The sequence below is a fragment of the Trachurus trachurus genome (genome assembly GCF_905171665.1).
Source record: "Trachurus trachurus genome assembly, chromosome: 16".
In the NCBI taxonomy this organism is placed as follows: domain Eukaryota; kingdom Metazoa; phylum Chordata; class Actinopteri; order Carangiformes; family Carangidae; genus Trachurus; species Trachurus trachurus.
In genome coordinates this window covers 23,788,109-23,807,940 of record NC_139902.1, presented here as the reverse complement: position 1 = coordinate 23,807,940, position 19,832 = coordinate 23,788,109, and the positions used below count along the sequence as shown (strand labels likewise).

Below are 19,832 nucleotides of genomic sequence, written 5' to 3'. Positions count from 1 at the left end.
AAATACCACACTAATATGTAGATACATGTAATACCAGGGATGGAAACAAAAATAAAGATGTAAATGAATAAACAGATTGCATTGTTTTTTTTACACAAGTAGGCCACACACCTATAACAGCTTTGTACTGCTTACTATGTCAGTCCAATACCCACCCACGCGCGCACGCACGCACACACACACACACACACACACACACACACACACACACACACACACACACACACACACACACACACACACACACACACACACACACACACACACACACACACACACACACACACACACACACACACACACACACACACACACACACACACACACACACACACACACACACACACACACACAAACAGGTTGGTTGGGACTCACCTCCTTCAACAGGAGGAACTCCCATTGGAAAAATCCAACCTGTGCCAACACTGCTGGCTGTTTTCGACTCTATTCTGCTCCAGGCTAAACAGGCATTTACACGCTGAGGTTATTTTTAGCTCTGCCATCACAGGACATGAAGGAAGTGCAAGCACATGTAACAATTAAATGATCAAACTTTAATGTCGCAGCTCGTTTTCTGTAAGCTGAGGTGGGAAAACAGCTCCAGGAGGGGAAGGGAAAACCCAGCGAATGTGCTTTTTTTTTATTGTTCTCTGAGGGAGAGCGGTGGCTTCCTTTCTTCTTTTCAGTCAAAAAAAATATATATTATGACGTCTCTTCCACCCACAGGTTAACTGCTGTGTTATTTTGCTTTATCAACTAATACTTTCCATTTGCATGCTCACTGATGTTCCATTGTAAAGAAGCAGGCAATAAAGAGAAGAAAGGTGAGACACTGGCCTGTGTGTTTTCATCTTTGCCAAAGTGAGAATCTCAGAACAGGATGTGGCCAACTGTTACACCACAAGACAACACCAAGCAGCTATATATAGCCATTTAATAGGGTGGCTCTTGTCACTATTTAGTCGCAACAACTTCTCGGAAATGAAGAAATTTTCACAGAACAGTGAGTGAAACCTGAAAGACAGATTACACGTATACATAGACAGGTAACGCCTCTGACTGAATGAATGGTCTCTGTGCAATATTTGAATCTAATAAAACGTTTTTTTCTTTCTTTTATTGGAGTGATTTTTTAAATTATATTTTGACAAAAATCATATTTTTCTATTTTTCATTTTAGGTCAAACTCTTCCACATGACAGTTCTTTATTTTTTTGAGTCAGTCTCACCTTCCATGAAGTGACTAGATAACCACAAATATGCAGCACAAGGGAAGGCAGTCAGACATGCTGGGGAACATTTTGTTCAGAGTGGAATTTGGCACTAAAAATTCAATTGCCTTGCATAATGTGGATGGGCAGGGGTATAACTGCAACAGCTCCTCTGCAAACTGGGCCTTGTAAAGTTAGTTCAGAAAGCATGCCAGCTAGTTATTTTCCACATTTGTGATCTCTATATGCTGTTGTAAAAATAAAATAAAGCTATGCTATGCTACATAATAATGATGCAAATAGTAGGTTTATTGTCAGATATATACATAAATGAACTCTCAGCCACCTGGCATCCTTCTCAATAGTATTGGAAACGTGTTTTGTTTTTCTCTTCTTTTTTCCCCTCGCTTTCCCAGGTTAATAATGGAAAGCTGTTACTGGGAGGGTACCCTCTCATGAATAAACAAAAACAGCGGAAAACTGAGCTCCAAATATTCCCCTGCTGAAAAAAAGAAAAAAAAAGAAAACACGTGCCTCGCTAGTCTGAGTTAAACAGAGTGGCATCCTTTATTAGCTGTAGTGTCAGTGCAATCAGTAAACCACAGTCCGGACCTGTCAGGACTTATACTTAGGGCAGGGCGGCTGCAGGGAGATCTATTTCAGGCAGGCAGGTGAGAGAGTGACACAAAAATATGACTCCTTTACGGCGATGCCAGGTTCAATGCACAATTCAGCTCCTTTGTGAGGCCTACCAGTGTTTTCTTGCTGTGGCTTATAACTAAACCTCTGTCTCCAGTGGGTGTGACTGCTGGTTGAATGAGTGTTGACCTCTCTGAAATAATCTGTGATGGAACATGATGTCTGCCTGTGGTTAAGTGCCTCCAGTGCACATGCAGCCAGTGCAGTGCATGCATGAACAATATAGGTGGAATAAATACATATATATCAATTACAACAACAAATCAACACATGAAGTTAGACAACAGTGGGCCCATTGTGGTCAATGTTGTTTAGGACCAGATAATGTATCTTAAATATTCAGACCAAAAAAAGCACCTCTTCATGATCTGACCACTTTGAACTCTAACCTTTTTGCTGCAGTGTTAATGTTAATTTTGCAATAATATGTTACAGAAAGTGTGGTAATGGGATTTTAAAATCTAGAGGTCTGTCATTTTGGAAACTTGATGTCAGTTGAAACAAACTGTGAACCCAATGCTGACATACAGTATTTCTCAATCATCCTGAGGTATGCAAGTCCAACATTTCTCCAATTTTAGCTCAGTTTTTGGTCTCCTCCAACACCTCATTTCTAATTTTCTGTTCATGTGCTGTGTTCACCAGCTCAGGTCTGACTTTCTAATTAAGTTTTTCTAAAAATAGCCATAAAAACAGCAACCAAGCATCTGTTTGTAATGCTTTATACAAAGTATAGCCACACCTCCAAGTGCCCATTACTCCAGCTGTCTGTTGGCTTATCAACAAACAGGAGCCAAATAATGACCGGATCATCAGTCTCAGTTGCTTGTTAGTTTTCACTTCATAATTCAGCCTGACATTGTGTTTTTGTTAGCCACTTGCAGAAGAGGGTTTATTTCCCCTAATTAATTAGTAGTGATTTGACAAATCGGCCCCACTGGTATCATTTTTATTTCATCTACCGGTACATAAAAACAACATTTTCATTTCAGGGTTGTTTTTTATGTTCAATTCAACTGTTTGTCCAAATTGTGGCCATTTTTCTGTCACCATGTTTTGTTACAGGAAGATGATGAAAGTTTTTCCAACTGATAAATCTGTGTACGAACATATCACCAGCTGTTTAAAAAAATTGAAACAAGAGCTGTGACTCACCATAAGATAATTTGTGAAACTAAGAGAAACAAATAGGTATGGTGGCTGTGCACTTTTGTCTCTTTTTAATTCAAGCATCATGTTTTCATTTGGTTACTCTGAGAGTCCAGCGTAAACCTGACCTGCACTGGGGACTCAGTTAGCATTGTTAGAGGAGAGCGCTGTGCGCTGGGGTTCGATAACAGCCGGGCTTCCTCGGAGAACAGAGGATGCCCTGTGGTCTGGTGAGACACACAGCCTGGATGCCTGGGAGCGGCTTGGAGGTTCCTGCTGTCGTAACACGATCCTCCTTCTGCCAAATCAGGACTGACTGGCAATGACCTGGCAGAGAGTGACTTCACCTTCCCCTGGCTTCCCTCAGCTGACTATCCAAAACACGACCTCTGAACTGAAGGTTGTAACGGAGGCTTCCTGCCAGGGACTCCAGTTCTCACTCGGAGTCTCTTGATACTGAAGAAGCGGAGGGCACCTTCCTGAACTTCTCTCACTTTCACTACATGAATAAACTGCAGCTGTGTTGGGGTCAACGACCTTCACGCTGGAGCAGAGGGGGTGTTTCCTCTGCTTGCTTGTACCTCCTGCAGTGGCATAATCAGACTTGTGAGAAAGAGGAGGTAGCTTCCTCCAATTGTGGCACTCAAGAGCCTCTGCAGCATGTGAGGAAGTTCGTCTGAGTCATAGAAGCTCTTTCATATAAACACAGATAAACACTGGCATCGAGTCTGTGAAGGAGCCCAGAGAGAGAGAGAGTAAAAGGCTGCAAGACAGAGTCAAAGTTAAACCTCATCTGAACTTGTGCTTTCATGTGAAATTGATTTGGTGGGGAAGCCAAACTAAAGCTCAAACTTGCTGGAGAGAGACAATTGAATTTCCTGGTACATATTACTTTTGTTTCCCCACTATATCAAATCTTCTCTCAGCCTCAGCAGAAACACTTAATGGACAATTTGCTGCCTCCCACACACGGCTGGACGGAGAAGACTCGGACAACGTCACTTATCATGTGCTGGTAACCAGCAGCATCACAAATAGGGAGGGGTCAAAGGTCAGAACACACACACACACACACACACACACACACACGAAAATGACAGAGGGAGAGAGTGACTGAAAAGCATAGCGGCGAAATGGAGGGAGACACAATCATTATTCCCACAGATAAACTCAAATGGAAAGAGACAAAGCGTTCCACTAATGCTTCATCATGATAAAGTGCTTCATAAATTCATCGAGGCCTCGCAGGTAGACAGCTTCTAATCCATCGCAGGGATCCCTTTGGGCCTAATGATGTGATGATATGTACAGACAGCATATTTCATCCCCACAGCTAGGCTGATGTGTGAAGCCCTGGGCTTTCCCATGTGGAAATACTCAGTCTCCACAGCTGACAGAGGAGATGGAGGAGAAGAGAGAGAGAGAGGGAGGGGAGGGGAGAAAAAAAAGAAGAGTGAGAGAGATATAGGGCTGGAGAGTGAGAGTTTGTTTTAAAACAAAGCTGAGTTTACACTGACAGCTGAGGTTTCACAACTGCCCCGCAGCAGCAGCAGCCGTGAGGTGCTGCAGAGACGCTGCTGCGCCACAGGCTGCAGCCAGTCACCTCCTCAGGTGAACAATGACTGCATGAAATTCATAATGTAGATGTAGACTTAATGGGGAGAGACAACAATGTGAGGTATAGAGCAAAGATGTAGTCCACTATAGACTGTGGAGACGTGATAAATATGTTTATTATGCTCATCTAAATCTTTTCAATTACTTCCGTGCTTTCATAGACAGTACATTATCTCTGTAGCTCTCAGGCTATGCAGATTATTGAGTTGCTCTCTAATTGGAGCAATAATACTGTACTGTAACCTTTGTTTTGCCTTTGAAACCGAATCTACAGTGTTCTTTGTAGTGGGAGAAAATGACAGAAGAAGACAATGACGCTGATTAGAACAAGAGGAAATACAGTACAGCGTGTTGTTGTGCGTTTGTAAACCAGCAGCACAGTTTTACAGTTCAACAGCGCGACACAAGCGAGGACTGGGATGCCAACAGACAAGTGATACGATCCCTGTTTTGGAGAGACAGAGAGAAAAGAAGAAATCAAGTACGGAGTGTAAAAACTAAGTGCTCTGATGTCACTGAAGAGATTTCCAATCAATACGTCTGCTGCTGTTTTTAGACAAGGGCTCCTTGCTTGGTCGGATAAGAGAGCCGCAGCAGCAGCAGCCTTGAGAAATAATGATGACATACTCTGAGAGCCTCATGTGGAGAGACAAAGTGGAGCTGGGCTCTAATCTCCACCTGCGAGTCTCTGATGTGCCTCGCTCTTCAGACGACATGTTTTATGGCTCTCTGTAGTCAGATGAATCTGACATGTTACCAAACCAAATGACCCGGCCCAGGAGAGTTGGGGCGTTTGCCTATAGTCCACATTAATGCAAACTAAAAAAAAAAAAAAAAAAAGCCGTGCTCCGGGCTCGAGAGCGATTACACAGCAGCAGCATCCCAAATTAGAAATCTAAAGACAACAACTTTCACTGAAAGCTCCACCGCTGATGTGCTTATTTTGGCGACGCCGGTGCTTAACCTCCAGTTCTTTGATCTTAGCGTGGTGTGCCGTGCCTCTCCCTATCTCACCTCGCTCTGTGTCTCTTTTGTGAGCCTGCCACTTCCCTCTCCTCCTCCTCCTCCTCCTCTCATTTCCTCCCGGGGCCCAGGAGGCCGCGGGTGTGCTCGCTTGAGGTCGGCCCCCGGGGAGGATGAGGGGGAGGTGTTTACATGGTTGGAGCTGCTCTCCAGTGCCCTCATCACTGACTTCTCTGGCATCGTTGCACAGTTTGTCCAGACTGTGTCGTAAATGGCGACAAAATAAAGACATTGAGTGTTTGAATACGCTGTGATCTATGTTTATGGAAAACTAGATAATTAATTATACTTCATATTACAAGCATGCAAAGAAAAACTTCTCGCTGAGTGCACCACTTCACAATATTGTCATTCTGGGACTAGAAGCTGAATAGCAGTAAAACCTTTACATAAAACTCATGTCGACACATTGCAAGTTTATCTTGAACTGATCAAATGTTGTCCTATAATTTTAATACACTGGCTGCCAAGGATTTTGTTTGATTAACTAATCATCTTGTGAATCCCCAGACTTATATTGGGATTTTCCCCCAGGTTGACCTAGCATCGTAACTGTGATCGGGCACATGAACTCACAGTTTAATGTGTAGGCTACTTTTTCAAGAGAAAATCAAAAAGGATGCTGCCCACACTTTAACTGACAAGCGCTGTCAAACAGTGCAGATGCTGAACGCTGCACCACAAACAACCGGGCTCGCTGTGATTTTGATTACACAGTTCGGTTTTGATTGAGTTGAGTTGTAAAGTATTTGTTTTAGCTGCAGTGGAAAAATACCACAACAGAACTCGACAATCAGAGTGTTTATCGAAAGCAAACATAAAAGTAAGAAGCTAAAGAGCTTCTGACACAAAGTGTGTATAGATGACTGTGAGAAATCAAAAGCTCAGTTTCACACAACTGGTGAAGCGTAACCGCGTGAAGCAAACACCAGTCTGAAACTTCACCAAACTGACTAAAAAACACACACGTCTTTGTGATGGAGATATGAAGGGAGACAGATTAAAACTTTTTGCATGGCTCATTACCAGTGGGTTTATGGTAAAATAACTCAGCCATCTGATAAACTCGCCGTGATTGATTCAGAATTAGAAACGTATGCTCCTGCTGAGGCTAAATGCAGACGGGGCTCGAGGTTTCACTGGTTTTCAAAATGGCACATGGTGAAAAAAAGAAGAAGAAAAAAAAAGAGCATATTGAAACAATCATACTTCATTGGGTTGCAGCCGTCTGAGCGAGAATTTGGCCGTGCACCTGCACATAATACGATTTATAACTGCATTTGTATTGTGCTTCTTAAATCACCTGTTGACTGTCAGTCGTAATGTGGGATTTCAGAATTGTTTTCTTTTATTTATACATCGAGAAACTATGTTCTCCGGGTCCAAAAAGGCTTAGATCAGTGCAAGCTTTATTGTGAACTATCCATCACGGAGAGATGGCTCAGAGAGGCTCCTTCCTGTTTTTTAGTGTGCATGTCTGCGTGTGTGTGTCATCACATCATGGCCTTTGGTTAACCTGTCTGTTTTGCCATCCATGAAAAAAAAAAAAAAAACACATTGTTTTCGCTCTCTGTTGTCTGTTAGCAGTAGTTTTGTGCTGCAAGCTGCTCATTTGCTCACGCGATCGGTCTGTTGTTTCGAGTTAAATCGGATCAGTCCGGTATAAGAAGCAACCGAACCTCTAGGGGACCCTGCTGTGACTATTAGACTCTTCTTCTTTTTTTTTTTTAAGTATTAGAGCTGCAGCGCGTTGGACACTTCAGTGCTCTTGCTCAAACTGGCAGTCCTCATCTCTTATAGGTTGTTTTACAGGTTTGGAAAGCACGCTCTGATGAATGTAACATTTCCACTGATCTAGCCTCGTGGAGAGCCTGATGGAGGGGTTTTGCAGGCTAAAGTCGCAGAAAAGGCACCGAATAGTACACTAAAGGTAACTAAATCCCAAAAAGCTTCTGCTGCACACAAGAACATGGCCTCTCCCTTTTCAACATCCCCGCTGAGCTCTAGCGACTTGACTCCGCGCTGGAGCTGAGAGTGATACGATCAGATCAGCACTCCGTCTGCTGACCTCCAGAGAGAGCTGCCCTACAACTTTAAATCCTCGACGCCTGCAGGGGATTCAAAGACACCGAGGAGGAAGGAGGTCACCTCAGGGCACATCGTGGACTTATTCCACATAGACCTGTCTGAAAAGCAGCAGCGAGAGGGGGCCCTTCTTGGCAAATGCTCCGCTCCTTCCCCGGCACTTTCCAGATTTGATTTTCACAGAGGCTAGACAAACTTTCATCTTTAAGGAAAAGAAAACCCCGGCTGCGTCGGAGTCAAAGGTGAAGACGGAGACATTTTCTGTCACCTGTACATCACGTCGCATTCTCACCTGCTTCTGTTTGCGCTCTTTCATTTGTCTCAGATTTAATAGTTGCTGGGGCGTAGGGTGGGAAGCTTAAATGCCTTAACAGAAACAAGAGCCTGCTCTTTCACTCTATCATGCAGTAAATCGAACTGATTTCATTAAATTGTACGTGACATTTTCATTCACACTGTGTTTAGGAGCCAAGCTTTCCAGCTGAGAGCCGGTGCAGACTTGACATCGCTGATTTACAACATGAGCGCAAAGAATTGTCTTCCCCTCTACTTATGCCGCCTTTAATCCCCAATGGATTTAAACAATAAGTTGTTGATTTCAGGACAGAAACGCAATGGTAGCACTTTCTAATAAAACACAGTGTACACACTTTGAAGTAAATGACCATATGCTTAATAAATTATTAACAAATGTCTAAAGCTTATTCTTATAGGCCAATCATATAAAACACATTTAATCAATGACATAACTTATCTTGAAAGCAAAAAAATTGCAAAATCATTATTTATAACAAGTCCATTTTAAATGGTGAATAAATGAGGTTGGATCGACAGTGTTATAGTAGAATACAATGTGCTTATATTATCATTTTCTTTATCAGAGGATGACGTGCTGAGGGTCACTATTATAATGTGATATTGAGGTTTTTTTTTAATTCTGATTATATTGTGAATGATTGGAGTTGGGTTTTGTTGTTAACAAATACAATAATACAAACCTCAAATGTCCTTATAGCTGCTTAAAGATGTTTTAAAGTGTATTATAAGCAATATATTGTGTGTTAACATGCTGATCCAAAGTGCTTATAAAGGGATGTGGGTGTGGGGTTTGGAAGTGGTAGTAAACATAAAGTATAAGCCAAGATATTTCAGTGCTACAGACAGTGAAACAGGACTTTTCCTCTTTTTCCCTGGCTTTTCTTGAGCTGATGCCAACTCTCATCATTTAGTCTCAGTGCTGCTCACGCTGTACAAAAGGCTTACTGAGTGTGAGAGGGATCTCTATTTGTTAGCATGTTGTTTTCAGAGGAATTGAGCTCAGCTGAGAACTATATGGAGAGAGTCAGGGGACCCGTTGAGGCTTATAACTGCGATGGGTCATATGTCAACAGTAGGACACTTACAGTTCAGTGGTTATGATCATTCCCTCCCCTGAAGTAAACCCATTCACCCACTGCGTGGTAAGTCTCTGCACTGCACGCGGCCACTGGTGGGAGAGGAAGAAAATGTGATCTTTAACTTCAGTAGTGTTTATCTTCCTTTGACTTTTAGTGTTTTGGTTTTAACAGCTTTAGCTACAAAAGGAGTGTGTGTGCATATGAATGTGTGTGTGTATATGTGCGTGTGAAGAACAGGGGCAATGGGAGAAGCTGCCAGGGAAAATCACCAAGATTGCATGCTACTTTCTTCCACCTCACATTTTCCCCTCTTTCTCTTGGTCTGTCTGTCTCTCTGTGTCTCTGTCTCCTTTATTTCTATGGCTGACCTGCTTCTTCTCATGCTCGTTGAATATTCCTGGATGTGAGGACATGACGAGAATCTCCTGACCCCAAAATCTCAAAACCCTAAAGTACATCTCGTGACTTATGTCCCTCCATTTCAGCTTCATGAGCTATGAGAGCTTAATCATGCTTAAAAAGAACAAAGTGTGGGGGAGACAGTGGTGAATAATGAATGGTGGCATTATATAATCTCTTTAGACAGATTGATTATTTTGACAGTTGCATTTTATGCTAACCTGTCTGTGTTTAGAATGATTTGTCAATGGACTATAAGACTGAAACGGGGCACATGTGCGTTTGCTTGACAGACTTGTGGCAGATTGTCCTGGGACTCTCACCCTTTCAAAGTTTATATCAGCATCTTTATTTCATTCTCTCTTATACTTTCCATCTTTCTGACCCCTCCTCCTCCTCCTCCTCCTCCTCTTGTTTTCTCTTCATGATTATCTCTTTTTTCTAAGGTATCTGTGCATGGAGGAGACGACAAACTCTGCCAAGAGTTGCAAAACCCAACGGCTTTCCCCATCCCTCCCGGCTGGATCAGACTTCTCTGTTGACATCCGTCGCTACAGGATACTATTTCACTGAGCTAACAAATTTCAGATGGGGAGCTGTTATTAAGTGGTCTGGGACGGAGGCCTACTCCTGTTTACTGATGCCGCAGGTATTTACATCCCCTAAATACCAACCAGAAACATTGCAACTGCTCGGGACAAGCATCTGAGTGTGGTTATTCTGTTCAAATGAGAGGATCCCATCTGTGAACCACGTTCAACTGTCTGTGGCTGGACTTGAGTGGCCTTGAGCGAGACCCCTTGAGCCCCGGGGCGGTTGTCCTGATCTCTGACGTCTCTGCGCGCAAGTCAACGGAGAAAAATGTATTGCTCGGCAAACCAATTGTGCATGTTTGGCGTTTGGTGTATGTCCCGTCTGTATGACTTTACCATGTGCTCATATCTTCAATGCCAGCAGGAAATATCCAAGATTCGAAGCAAATTCATGGTTATCTGTAACTGTGCAGTATTTTGCGGCGTCCACAGAGGAACAGTGTTTTATGGTAAATGCAGTTATGGTGTAATGTTTGTGGAGATTACATTAGTGTATGTTCCTTAAATTACAAACGAACCAGCATAGAAACCACCGACCAATGAACGGGGAGGCCTGTACTTGCCAAAGACTTTTTGAACCTTACAAAGACGAAAAAAAAGTGTAAATCGCCCTTTAGAATTAGAAAGATCAAGCCGCAGAGTGAACAGATAAGAGGCGGCTAACGCCTTGAATGCAACCATCACCAACAACCTTGCAGCCTTGTGGGGGAAGGAGGTTTACTCACTGATCATCCTGTCAACCGCACTGACATTTGTCATATTATGATTAGGTAATGAGGGTGTCTGGCATGAGGTGGCAGCTCCATGATCACAGATATACACAGGAAGATCCCAGCCAAGCCACAGGCTATGTCTGAGTCCTGACCCGCTGTGATCTGTGTGGCTCGGCGGCTTATGGACGCACGTTTCCTAAACCTCAGAATGCGAGCCACATAACCCGAGCCTCTAAACGGCTGTGTCAGGAGAAACTGTAAGAAATAACATGACGTATGTTGAACTGAAGGGGGATATAAGCTCTAATGAATAGACTCTGTGCTGCACCTTGTGGCTTTATGCTGTTATATTTGATTGTATACTTTGTTCAAATCCATCTGGCCGCCGATGCCAGGTAGCTGGCTGCCATGAGAGCTCCACATGGTGTTTCCATCTTTTTACACAGCTTGGAACGATGGAAGCAAATAAGACATAAATCTTTACAGTAGCAAAATCTGCATCACACATCTCTGACATTTGGGCAAAATAAACACAAAACCCATTCAGAGTCCGAATCAAAGTCTCCCATCTAAATGTGCACATGTATCAGATCCCAGACACAAAAGAAACCCAATTTGTTTAGATAATTTAGCTGCAGTTTTGCAGCAGACACATTCTTTCTCAGTGACTGTGGATATTATGACAGAACGACTGAAACCAGACCAGATCCTCTGGCTCAGCTGCCAGGGGTTGGGGTGCACACACGCACGCACGCACACACACAGAAACGGACGTATAAAAGCCAGCACATTGCGGGTAATGAATGGATAGAATTCTTGCAGATTCATCTTGCTGCAGTTATCAAAACTAATAATATTCCCAACGGTTTTAGAAAGAGCGAAAAATCAAAGCGCTAATACAGTGACCCCATTGCCACTGTCATATGTAACTACTTAAATCCAATTATTTGCTAAACTGCAAGCAATCTTGGACAATAGTGTCTATAATTGAGTGGGTTTCATAATATGTGATATACGTATATAAAGGGGGAAAAAAAACCTGATCACAACCAGGAATCTAAAGGCTCTTATGTTCCGCCAAGAGGACGGAGATAAAAGAGATGTAAGAGGAAACAGAGGGCGCTAAGGTAATCCAGAAAACTTCCACTCAAGTACAAAGGTATTCTTCTTCTATGGTGAAGACAGCTCCATACTCTCTGGCTTCCATTAGCCCACTTCCACTGTAACTTCCTTACTTTATAATACAAATGTGTCTAAGCAGACTGTTATCTGCTCGACAAGAGTGACTTCGACTTTTCCGACTGTGTGCTGCGATAGAGTGTTAAGAATTTTTTTTCAACCACTAGTTTTGGCTTTCCTCTTGCATGAAGTATCTGCTTCTTCATAAGCCAATGGCTCGATCGATATCATAAAAAAACTCTCCAACAGTGTACAACTATGACAAAAATGTTCATATTTACCTCAGAGCGCACTCCCTTCAGCTGCTTGGTAAGGTCAGTAATATCTGATAATAGGTAACAGGAGTCACAGCTGTTCAATTTGCCCCATAAAAGTAATGGTTTTTGATCCTAATGAGGAGAAATTGAATCAAATCTATTCCTGATCCCAAAAGTGCAGTTGTTGATCCATAGCTTAGGTGGTCTTAGGCCAAACCAAGAGTGCGGCCACCTATTAATTTTTCCTGTGACTATAAACCTTCGCCAGCAAACCCAAACTTTTACTTATACCTCTCCCGATCACACGCTGCCAGGAAAACAGGATTCCTAAGATGAGACGGCAGCAATAACAACAATAGTAAAAAAAAAAAAAAAAAAAAATCCACATCCTCTTTGTAGTCATAAATAATAAAAAAGCCATCACCCTTCTTCTTGTGCAATGTCAATATCACAACGTCTAAAAGGAGACTATGTTCTTGGCATTGCACTTAACCGCAAGACAGCCTTTCATTCTGTGGACTATTAGCTGAGGCTTGACCTGCTCCCCAAAGGCCAAAGTGTCAGAGGTGGAGTGTTGTGAAAGCACAAGCTGCCACCGGCTCTTACAGTGGCTCCACATCCAGCTGACCCCACCGACTTAAAGAGACACGTACACTACACGCACACAAATGCATACCATTGAAACGTACAGGAGCAGCTCTGCCTTAGTGAGTCCCATTAGACATTTCAACCTCCACTTTAATGAACACCCCCCCACCTCTAAATCCTCTCTCTGTTCTGCCCCCGCCCCGCCCCCCCCCAACCCCTGCCCCCTCCGATCTCAGAGCCAACCTTGCGGCACACTCCAATGTTAGCGACTCAGCATGTTTTCAGCGCGGTGCGGACGCGCTCTCAATCATCATTAGGGGTTTTGCGGAGTCCTGGGGTCTGGGCAACTTGCCAGCATGTGTAAAAGTTTCCATGAGGAAAGCCTTGAGTTGCCTTCAGAAGCATCAGTGGTGGATGGAGATCCTCAGGAAAGCTGGAATGCCTTTTTTTGTTGCTGGAGGGGGGGGGGAGGAATGGAGGACCCAACAACAATTCTGTTTTCAGTTTGAGAAAACAAGCCTGGGAGAGTTTCAAACGTGCAAAACCTTGAATTGAGGAGGAAACAATCACAAGGAAAACTGCTCTGTAACACGGCGCAATCAGAGCACATATGTCAAATGTCAGAAATCGGCAGAGGCACTCCGCGCACTCTGTGTTTTTCTTATTTTGGGGAATAAGGGCCCTCTGTTTCTCAGAGAGGCAGCTGGTAGAAATCTGGAGCTCTGATTAGTACTAGTTCCTTTGCTGTGTGCTGTATTCAGCTGCATTTCATGATATCACCCATCACAGCGGCAGCTAATGAGACGGGACACACGGCAGCAGCCTCGTAGGACCGAACGCCTAGCCCTGCCAGCACACCACGTCTGCTCTACACACACACGTCCACTGCAAAAATACCTATAAACAGCGGGAACAGGCTTCCAAGTGAAGGGCTTGTGACGGTTAAAGTGGACTACAGTTTCCAAAAATTGCCTGAGAAAGTGTGTGTGTTTTTTGTTTTTGTGTGTAGATGGATGTGTGCCACTGGTTGCTGGAGACAAGAGGGGGTATGATATCACCAGAGTTGCTCCTTCAAACTTGTGACAAAGCATGCCGTCATCCGAGCATTTCTTTTTTTGGCTTAATTAGCGCGGCTAACAAGGCGAACGTAAATGCTGCAGACCGTGTTTTTCATAAATTCTATTGTTACATGCGCTGATGTCATTTGAATGGCGTTTTTTTGCTCACAGTCAAGTGCCTTGTAAAGCACAGATAGCGGGCTGTGAGTAAGTACGAAATGTCTGAAAATGCTGGTTTTATGGTGAGCCCCACCATGCGTTGTTTATGACAGTGAGTCAACAATGCAACGAGTCTTCCAGCAGTTTTGGGTGTTTCTTCTCTTTCTTTCTCTGAACCACGCTGATGTTGCTTCAGTTACAGGAAAGAGACGCAGGACTAAGGCAGGTGAGAGCTGCTCCGATTGGACGACTGACTGACGACTGACTGACGACTGGACTCTTCCTATAAAGCCTCACTGCAGACACCAGAATCATCATCTCATGTCTCGTCTGGTAGTTAGTAAGTTCTATCACAGTAGAGGGAAGAGTTTAGCAGATTACAGTGGAGACTGCGTATGGCAGTCAGGGGGGTTTACATCCCAGACTCCTTGCATACTAACCAAGCTCCTTGCGGTACAGTAGCTCACCGTTGATAAGTTGAGTGATTTCTCAGGGGCTGCGTAAAATCTGGGCCTGGCCGGAGAGACACATTTCCTCTGGCTGATGAGAGCCGGAGGCCTCAGTGTTCAAGCGTGGGAGGCACTCCACTCTCGGGGAAGATCAAGTGTGCTCCCGCAGACTCCAAATCACCGGCCCCCAATTGCTGGGGAGGAACACTACACTACATTGCTGGCGTTAAATCACCGCTGCTGTGGTGAGGTCATCCGCTTGTCTTCCCTCTCTAATGGAGCGCTCAGCTCGCTAACATACGGCGATAATGCGTGTGGACGGGGAGCGGGACGCCCTGTGAGCTGCTTTCCAATCTTATTTATTTTAGCTTAGGGCTCATTTGAGGGGTTTGCGATAGGGCTGGGCCCCCGGCAGCAGCAGATGCCTTTGCAGTATGCTGTTACCACCGCACACTTACCAGGAGTCCAGGAGCTCACCACAGATGCTTGTGCAGACGTTAGGTAGCAGCACAGGGCTGCTCCACTGTCCTCGGTCAATCGATACACATTCCTGTGCGTCCCTAATGCAACTGTAATCACTGGCTGAATACATTTGGCCACTGCGCCGGGGGAGGATCGAGCCTGCTAAAGTGACAGTGGATGGAGTAGTGGGGAAGACAAACAAGGTTACACGATTTCACCTTAGCACTGGCTATGCACATTTGCTGTACCTTCATGCAGTCGCAGTGTAAAAGGACCTCTGTCCGACCTTACTGCAAAAGTAAAAGCTACAGTTTCACTTGAATCAATTTGTGCTGGAATTAAAGCTTCGGCCTGCCCAAACAATTAAAAAAGTTCAAATCATAAGTTGTTTCAAATCAGATTTCCAGAGCATCTGGCACTGCTGTGAACTCGAGCGCGGAAGATAAGAGAAAAGAAAATATTATAAAAAATGAAGAGGGAAGAAGAAGCAGCTGAAAATCAGTTTATAGAGCTGGTAACAGACAGACACCCTCCCTTGTCTCTGTATGGTGTGTTTATGAGGTGAGGACTAATGGGACTCATCAGGCCTGACAGATATGCTGACAACTGCGTTTCAACTCAATTACAGTTCCACAGCAAAACTCCCCTGGTCCCCTCGTGCCTATCACCCCTCTACTCCCAGAGCTGTTGAGTGAGGTGTGCACACACTCATGCATGCACTCATGCACTCAAACACACACACACCAACACGCACCAGTTAAGTGAACAAAAGGTGCACAGGAAGGGTGATATTCCTGAGTTCAAAGTCGACTTGTCTACGTCCCCCTCCCCACCTCTATTAGGATGCGGGGGGAGGGAGGGGTGATTGTAACGTTTCACACTGGCTCATTGCCATCGCTGTGCTCCACGAATATATATCATAACAAGTGAAGCCTCTGCTTCTGCTTACGCTGATAACAGGTTGGCGACCTGAGAGACATAATGCGAGATGGATACAGGAGGCAGTAAACCCGAACCATATGGTCCCATGGGTGTGACTGGTTTCATTACCAGAGGGAGACCAGTGACCCCACAGTCTCCCCTGATGACGACAGCTGCATGGTGTCGACTCTGTGGGGAAAAGACGGGAAAACAAAGCCTCTACCTCCTGCATCCCAGCATCCCTCCCAGAAATATACGGTGGGGTGGGGAGGGGGTGGGGGCATGGCTCGGTACAGGAAACCCCTACCTATTGTTTTGCTTCCTTCATTAGTCGTTGTGTCAACAGTTTGGCTGGCCACGCGTGTGCCACTGTTTTTGTTCTGCTGCACCCCGGCTGACCTCAGAGCTCTGATGTTTTGACAGATTGTTTCAGAATCCCATCAAGGCAATTTACTGTTTTAAAGTAAAGCAGCCGCGCGGACAACATAAACTGGAACGCACGTTACGCCAAAAGCAAATAAATTGCTGCGTCTAAAATTAAACAAATCTGACGTAAATCTGCTACCGGGGTTTCATCAGGAAATACGTAGAGGTACAGCAGGGTGCGGCTGTGTGTGAGGGCCAGGAGATAAGCAATAGGTGTTAAATAAATGCAATGTGCTGCGTAAACAGCCATTTTTTTTTTTTGGCACGGACAGTAGGTTTATATAGAGGAGGTATCATCTATAAAAACAAAATGGCTCTCTTTATTAAAGCAGAAGTAAGCGATCTGGTCGTTTTGGCTAACTTCTTGTCAGCCGATGGAGTTAGCAGTCCCCGCCCTCGTCCCTACGTCACCACATTCACGCGCATCCCTTGGCTGCACACACAGAGAGGACTGCCCCTTTATGCCGTTCTCTCTCCTCATTGGATAAAGGTTGTAGGATACAAGGAAAGTTTTCTCCTCGGCTTACAGCAGAGCAGAGTGACTGACAGACCCGTGTTTCAGACCAAACACTCTATATAAGTGATTGCCGTCGGAAGATATAACTATTTAAGACTTATATTAACACAAACATTCCGCTTACTTCTGCTTTAAATAATCATGAAGTGGAAACTTACAAGCAATGAGTGCACACCTTGTTTCTGGTAACTTACCATCATCTAAGTACATCTGGTCCAGTTCCTGTGGCTCTTGTTTGACGGTGACGGCCATCGAGGGGGGGCTGGCGTCCTCGGGTAGCAGGCTGGGCGGGCTCCCTCCAGCCTGGGCTGAGCCGGCCGCTCCCTGAGCCTGACTGGGGCTGTAGGCCTGAATGAACGGGCTCTCCGCGGTCCCACCGGGAGTGGACGGGTGGGACGCCGGGGAGGACGAGGGGCTGCTGTTGGCATAGATAGGGTGGTAACCATGGGGTCCTGGGCTGTTGAGGTGGCCGGGGCTGCCCTGCTGGGAATGGAGCATCCCTAGGCAAGAGTTGTGGTCTGGTGAGGCAGGGTGGGCAAGGTTAGGAGGACGGCCAGGGGTCTCCTGGAGGGGGGGCACCACGGAGCCTGGCGGCGCCGCGTGGGTGGGGCTGCTGGGGAGGCACTTGCTGTATGCCACGGGGGAGAGGTCATGCAGGGTGGGGCTGGAGCTGGGAGATGACGACGGGATGGCAGCATGGCGAGGCGGGCAGGGAGGGTAGGCGCCGACCAGGCAGGCATCAGGATCGGCTACAGGCATGATGGGAGTGAGCCGGGGCTGGCTGTAGTAGGGCTTTGAATGCATGGAGAGCCCTGCAGTCACCAGAGAATCATATTCATCACTGGGTTCTGTCTTTATTACTGGCACTGGGGGGGAAAAAAAAGTAGAAAGAAAGGTGGAGATATTAAAAAAACGTGCTGGGGATCCACGTGGCGCACTGAGTGCACGAGCAAAGGCTGAGTGAAGCAGTGAGCAGGCACAATTGTGGCCACACTACCCTCCATAATCCAAACAAACAACCACCAGTGGATATGGGCTCAGTGTCAACTTGGCAACGTCCTCTAACAGAGAAACCCTCACGTCTTCCACCCGCCACCCCTCTCTTTACCACAGCATGAAAAAAAAGCAAAAGAATAGGGGGGGAAAGAAAAATGGATGAGTCATCAGTGTGGAAAGCCACAGCTGGCTCTAATAATGAATAAGACCTATTTTCTTTGGACTGTCCTCCAGCTCTGATATCCAATAAAAGACTACTTTAAAACACTGAGCTGCTGCTGTTGCCGCTGCTGGTTGAGTAGCCCGGGACCCCTAGGTTTCCTCCACGCTCTAGGAGTAATTGTTTCTCTCAGGACCAAAAGATAGAAGCAGAGAGAGTGAGAGAGCAAAAAAATGGAGGTGATTTGATTTTGATTAGGCCGCCTGAGCTCCTTAAGAGGCTATAGAGCTGTGCCTGTGGTTTCAGGAGCTTTAGGCCTCGGCTAATGCAGGAGTGACCCTCACTTGATCATCCCGCCTTCTCTCCTCTAATTTCTAACCCAGGCACAGAGCGTCTGCGCCGTTTTGTGATTAGTTTGCGCTTCCTGTTCACCGTCAAGAGGAGTTTTTTTGAAAACAAGATGGGGGTTTTTTCTTTCTATTAATTGAAAATTTCAGTCTCGGTCTGGAACATTCACAAGCTGAAATGTGTTGAGGGATGGGGTGGATCCACATTAACAAGCTCACTGTTGTTATTATATAAGTACATATGCAAGGGCTGTGCCAGCACAAATCTAATAGGGCAGTGTTAAGATACCCAGATGCATAGCAAAGGCTTCTGAGTCACAATGGACACACTGTTTCTATTTCTACACATTGTTAAAATGTGTTAATGGGTGTGGTGAGCGTTTGATGCCAACCATTAAGAGTTTTTGGCCAAACTCGCTCCAAGTGACATTTATTCAAAGGCATACAGATGTCGATATGAATAAGATGCCTGTGTTAACTGTGTGTGTTTTAATTCACACAGAGCAGAGCCCTGTGAATGACAGCGAAAGGCGAAGGTTGCAAATGGAGCGTATGAAGCATCGAGTGTGTCATATGAAAAACAGGCTGTTTTTCAGTGTGTTATTATTTTTGTGGGAGCTGGATTTGAAAAGACATTAATCGCGCCTGTAGCCTCTGGGGTGCTGAGCTGCAGTGCAGTGATAATGCAGCAGGGAGCACATTTACGTCAGCCCTGTCTGCTTTCAGAGCCCAGAGACTGGGCCCGGTGTCTGGGGGAGCATCGTAAGGTGAGTCCCATGATGCACGGGCCTCCTCTTCACAGCCTGGGGAATAACAGACGGGTCACATGTTGCGCACGACATCCACAGACGCTTCCTTCCCAGTGTTTCTCGCTCCCTCTTCACTGGCTTCTCTGCTGTGTCACAGGATGGCGCAGCTCCACGGAGCCAGCGGTGTGATGTCAGAGTCGTCATGTGGAAATGTCATGACCAAATTTGATCATTTTTTACAATTTAGCTTTGGTTCAGGAGCCGCTTTGTGAACTGAGTTTGAGGCAAATTTATAACGTTAAATCATGTCAGAACATTAAATTATCATCAAGCATGGATGCTGAAAACTGATAAGCTGCTAGATGAGGGGAGATATCAGAAAAAGAAGGTTTGAGATTGAATGAAACCTAAATAAGTCAGTCTGCACTGAACAAAGCACACTTATCTTTACCAGTCCTCTTGGTTAGTGATGATTTATGGTAAGGAAAACCAAAGGGAGATCTTTCTAGATGCCCTTTTTAAGACTATAAAATTCAATGATGTCACAAGCATCACAAGATTTCCTGCCTCTGACCACAGCCAACATGAGAATTTAATTTGGAGAATCTCTCGTTAGTCAGAAGGGATGGGATTCTCTTGTCCTTTTGCAGCTCCAGTTTGTCAGAGAAGAGTTTTTTC

General features: G+C 45.0%; 1 protein-coding gene across 2 annotated transcripts in view; it reads right to left on the bottom strand.

The window, feature by feature from the left end:
• Positions 1 to 19,832, bottom strand: part of LOC310999927 (nuclear factor of activated T-cells, cytoplasmic 1-like) — a 60,131-nt gene that overhangs the window by 2,921 nt on the left and 37,378 nt on the right. Inside the window, exon 9 of one of the 2 annotated variants that reach the window (XM_083990536.1) lies at positions 17,097 to 17,768. The exons of the other annotated variant lie outside the window; for it this stretch is intronic. Within the exon in view, the coding sequence (XP_083846662.1) occupies positions 17,097 to 17,768 (672 nt within the window). The remainder of the gene's footprint in view (positions 1 to 17,096; positions 17,769 to 19,832) is intronic. 2 annotated transcript variants of the gene reach the window in all.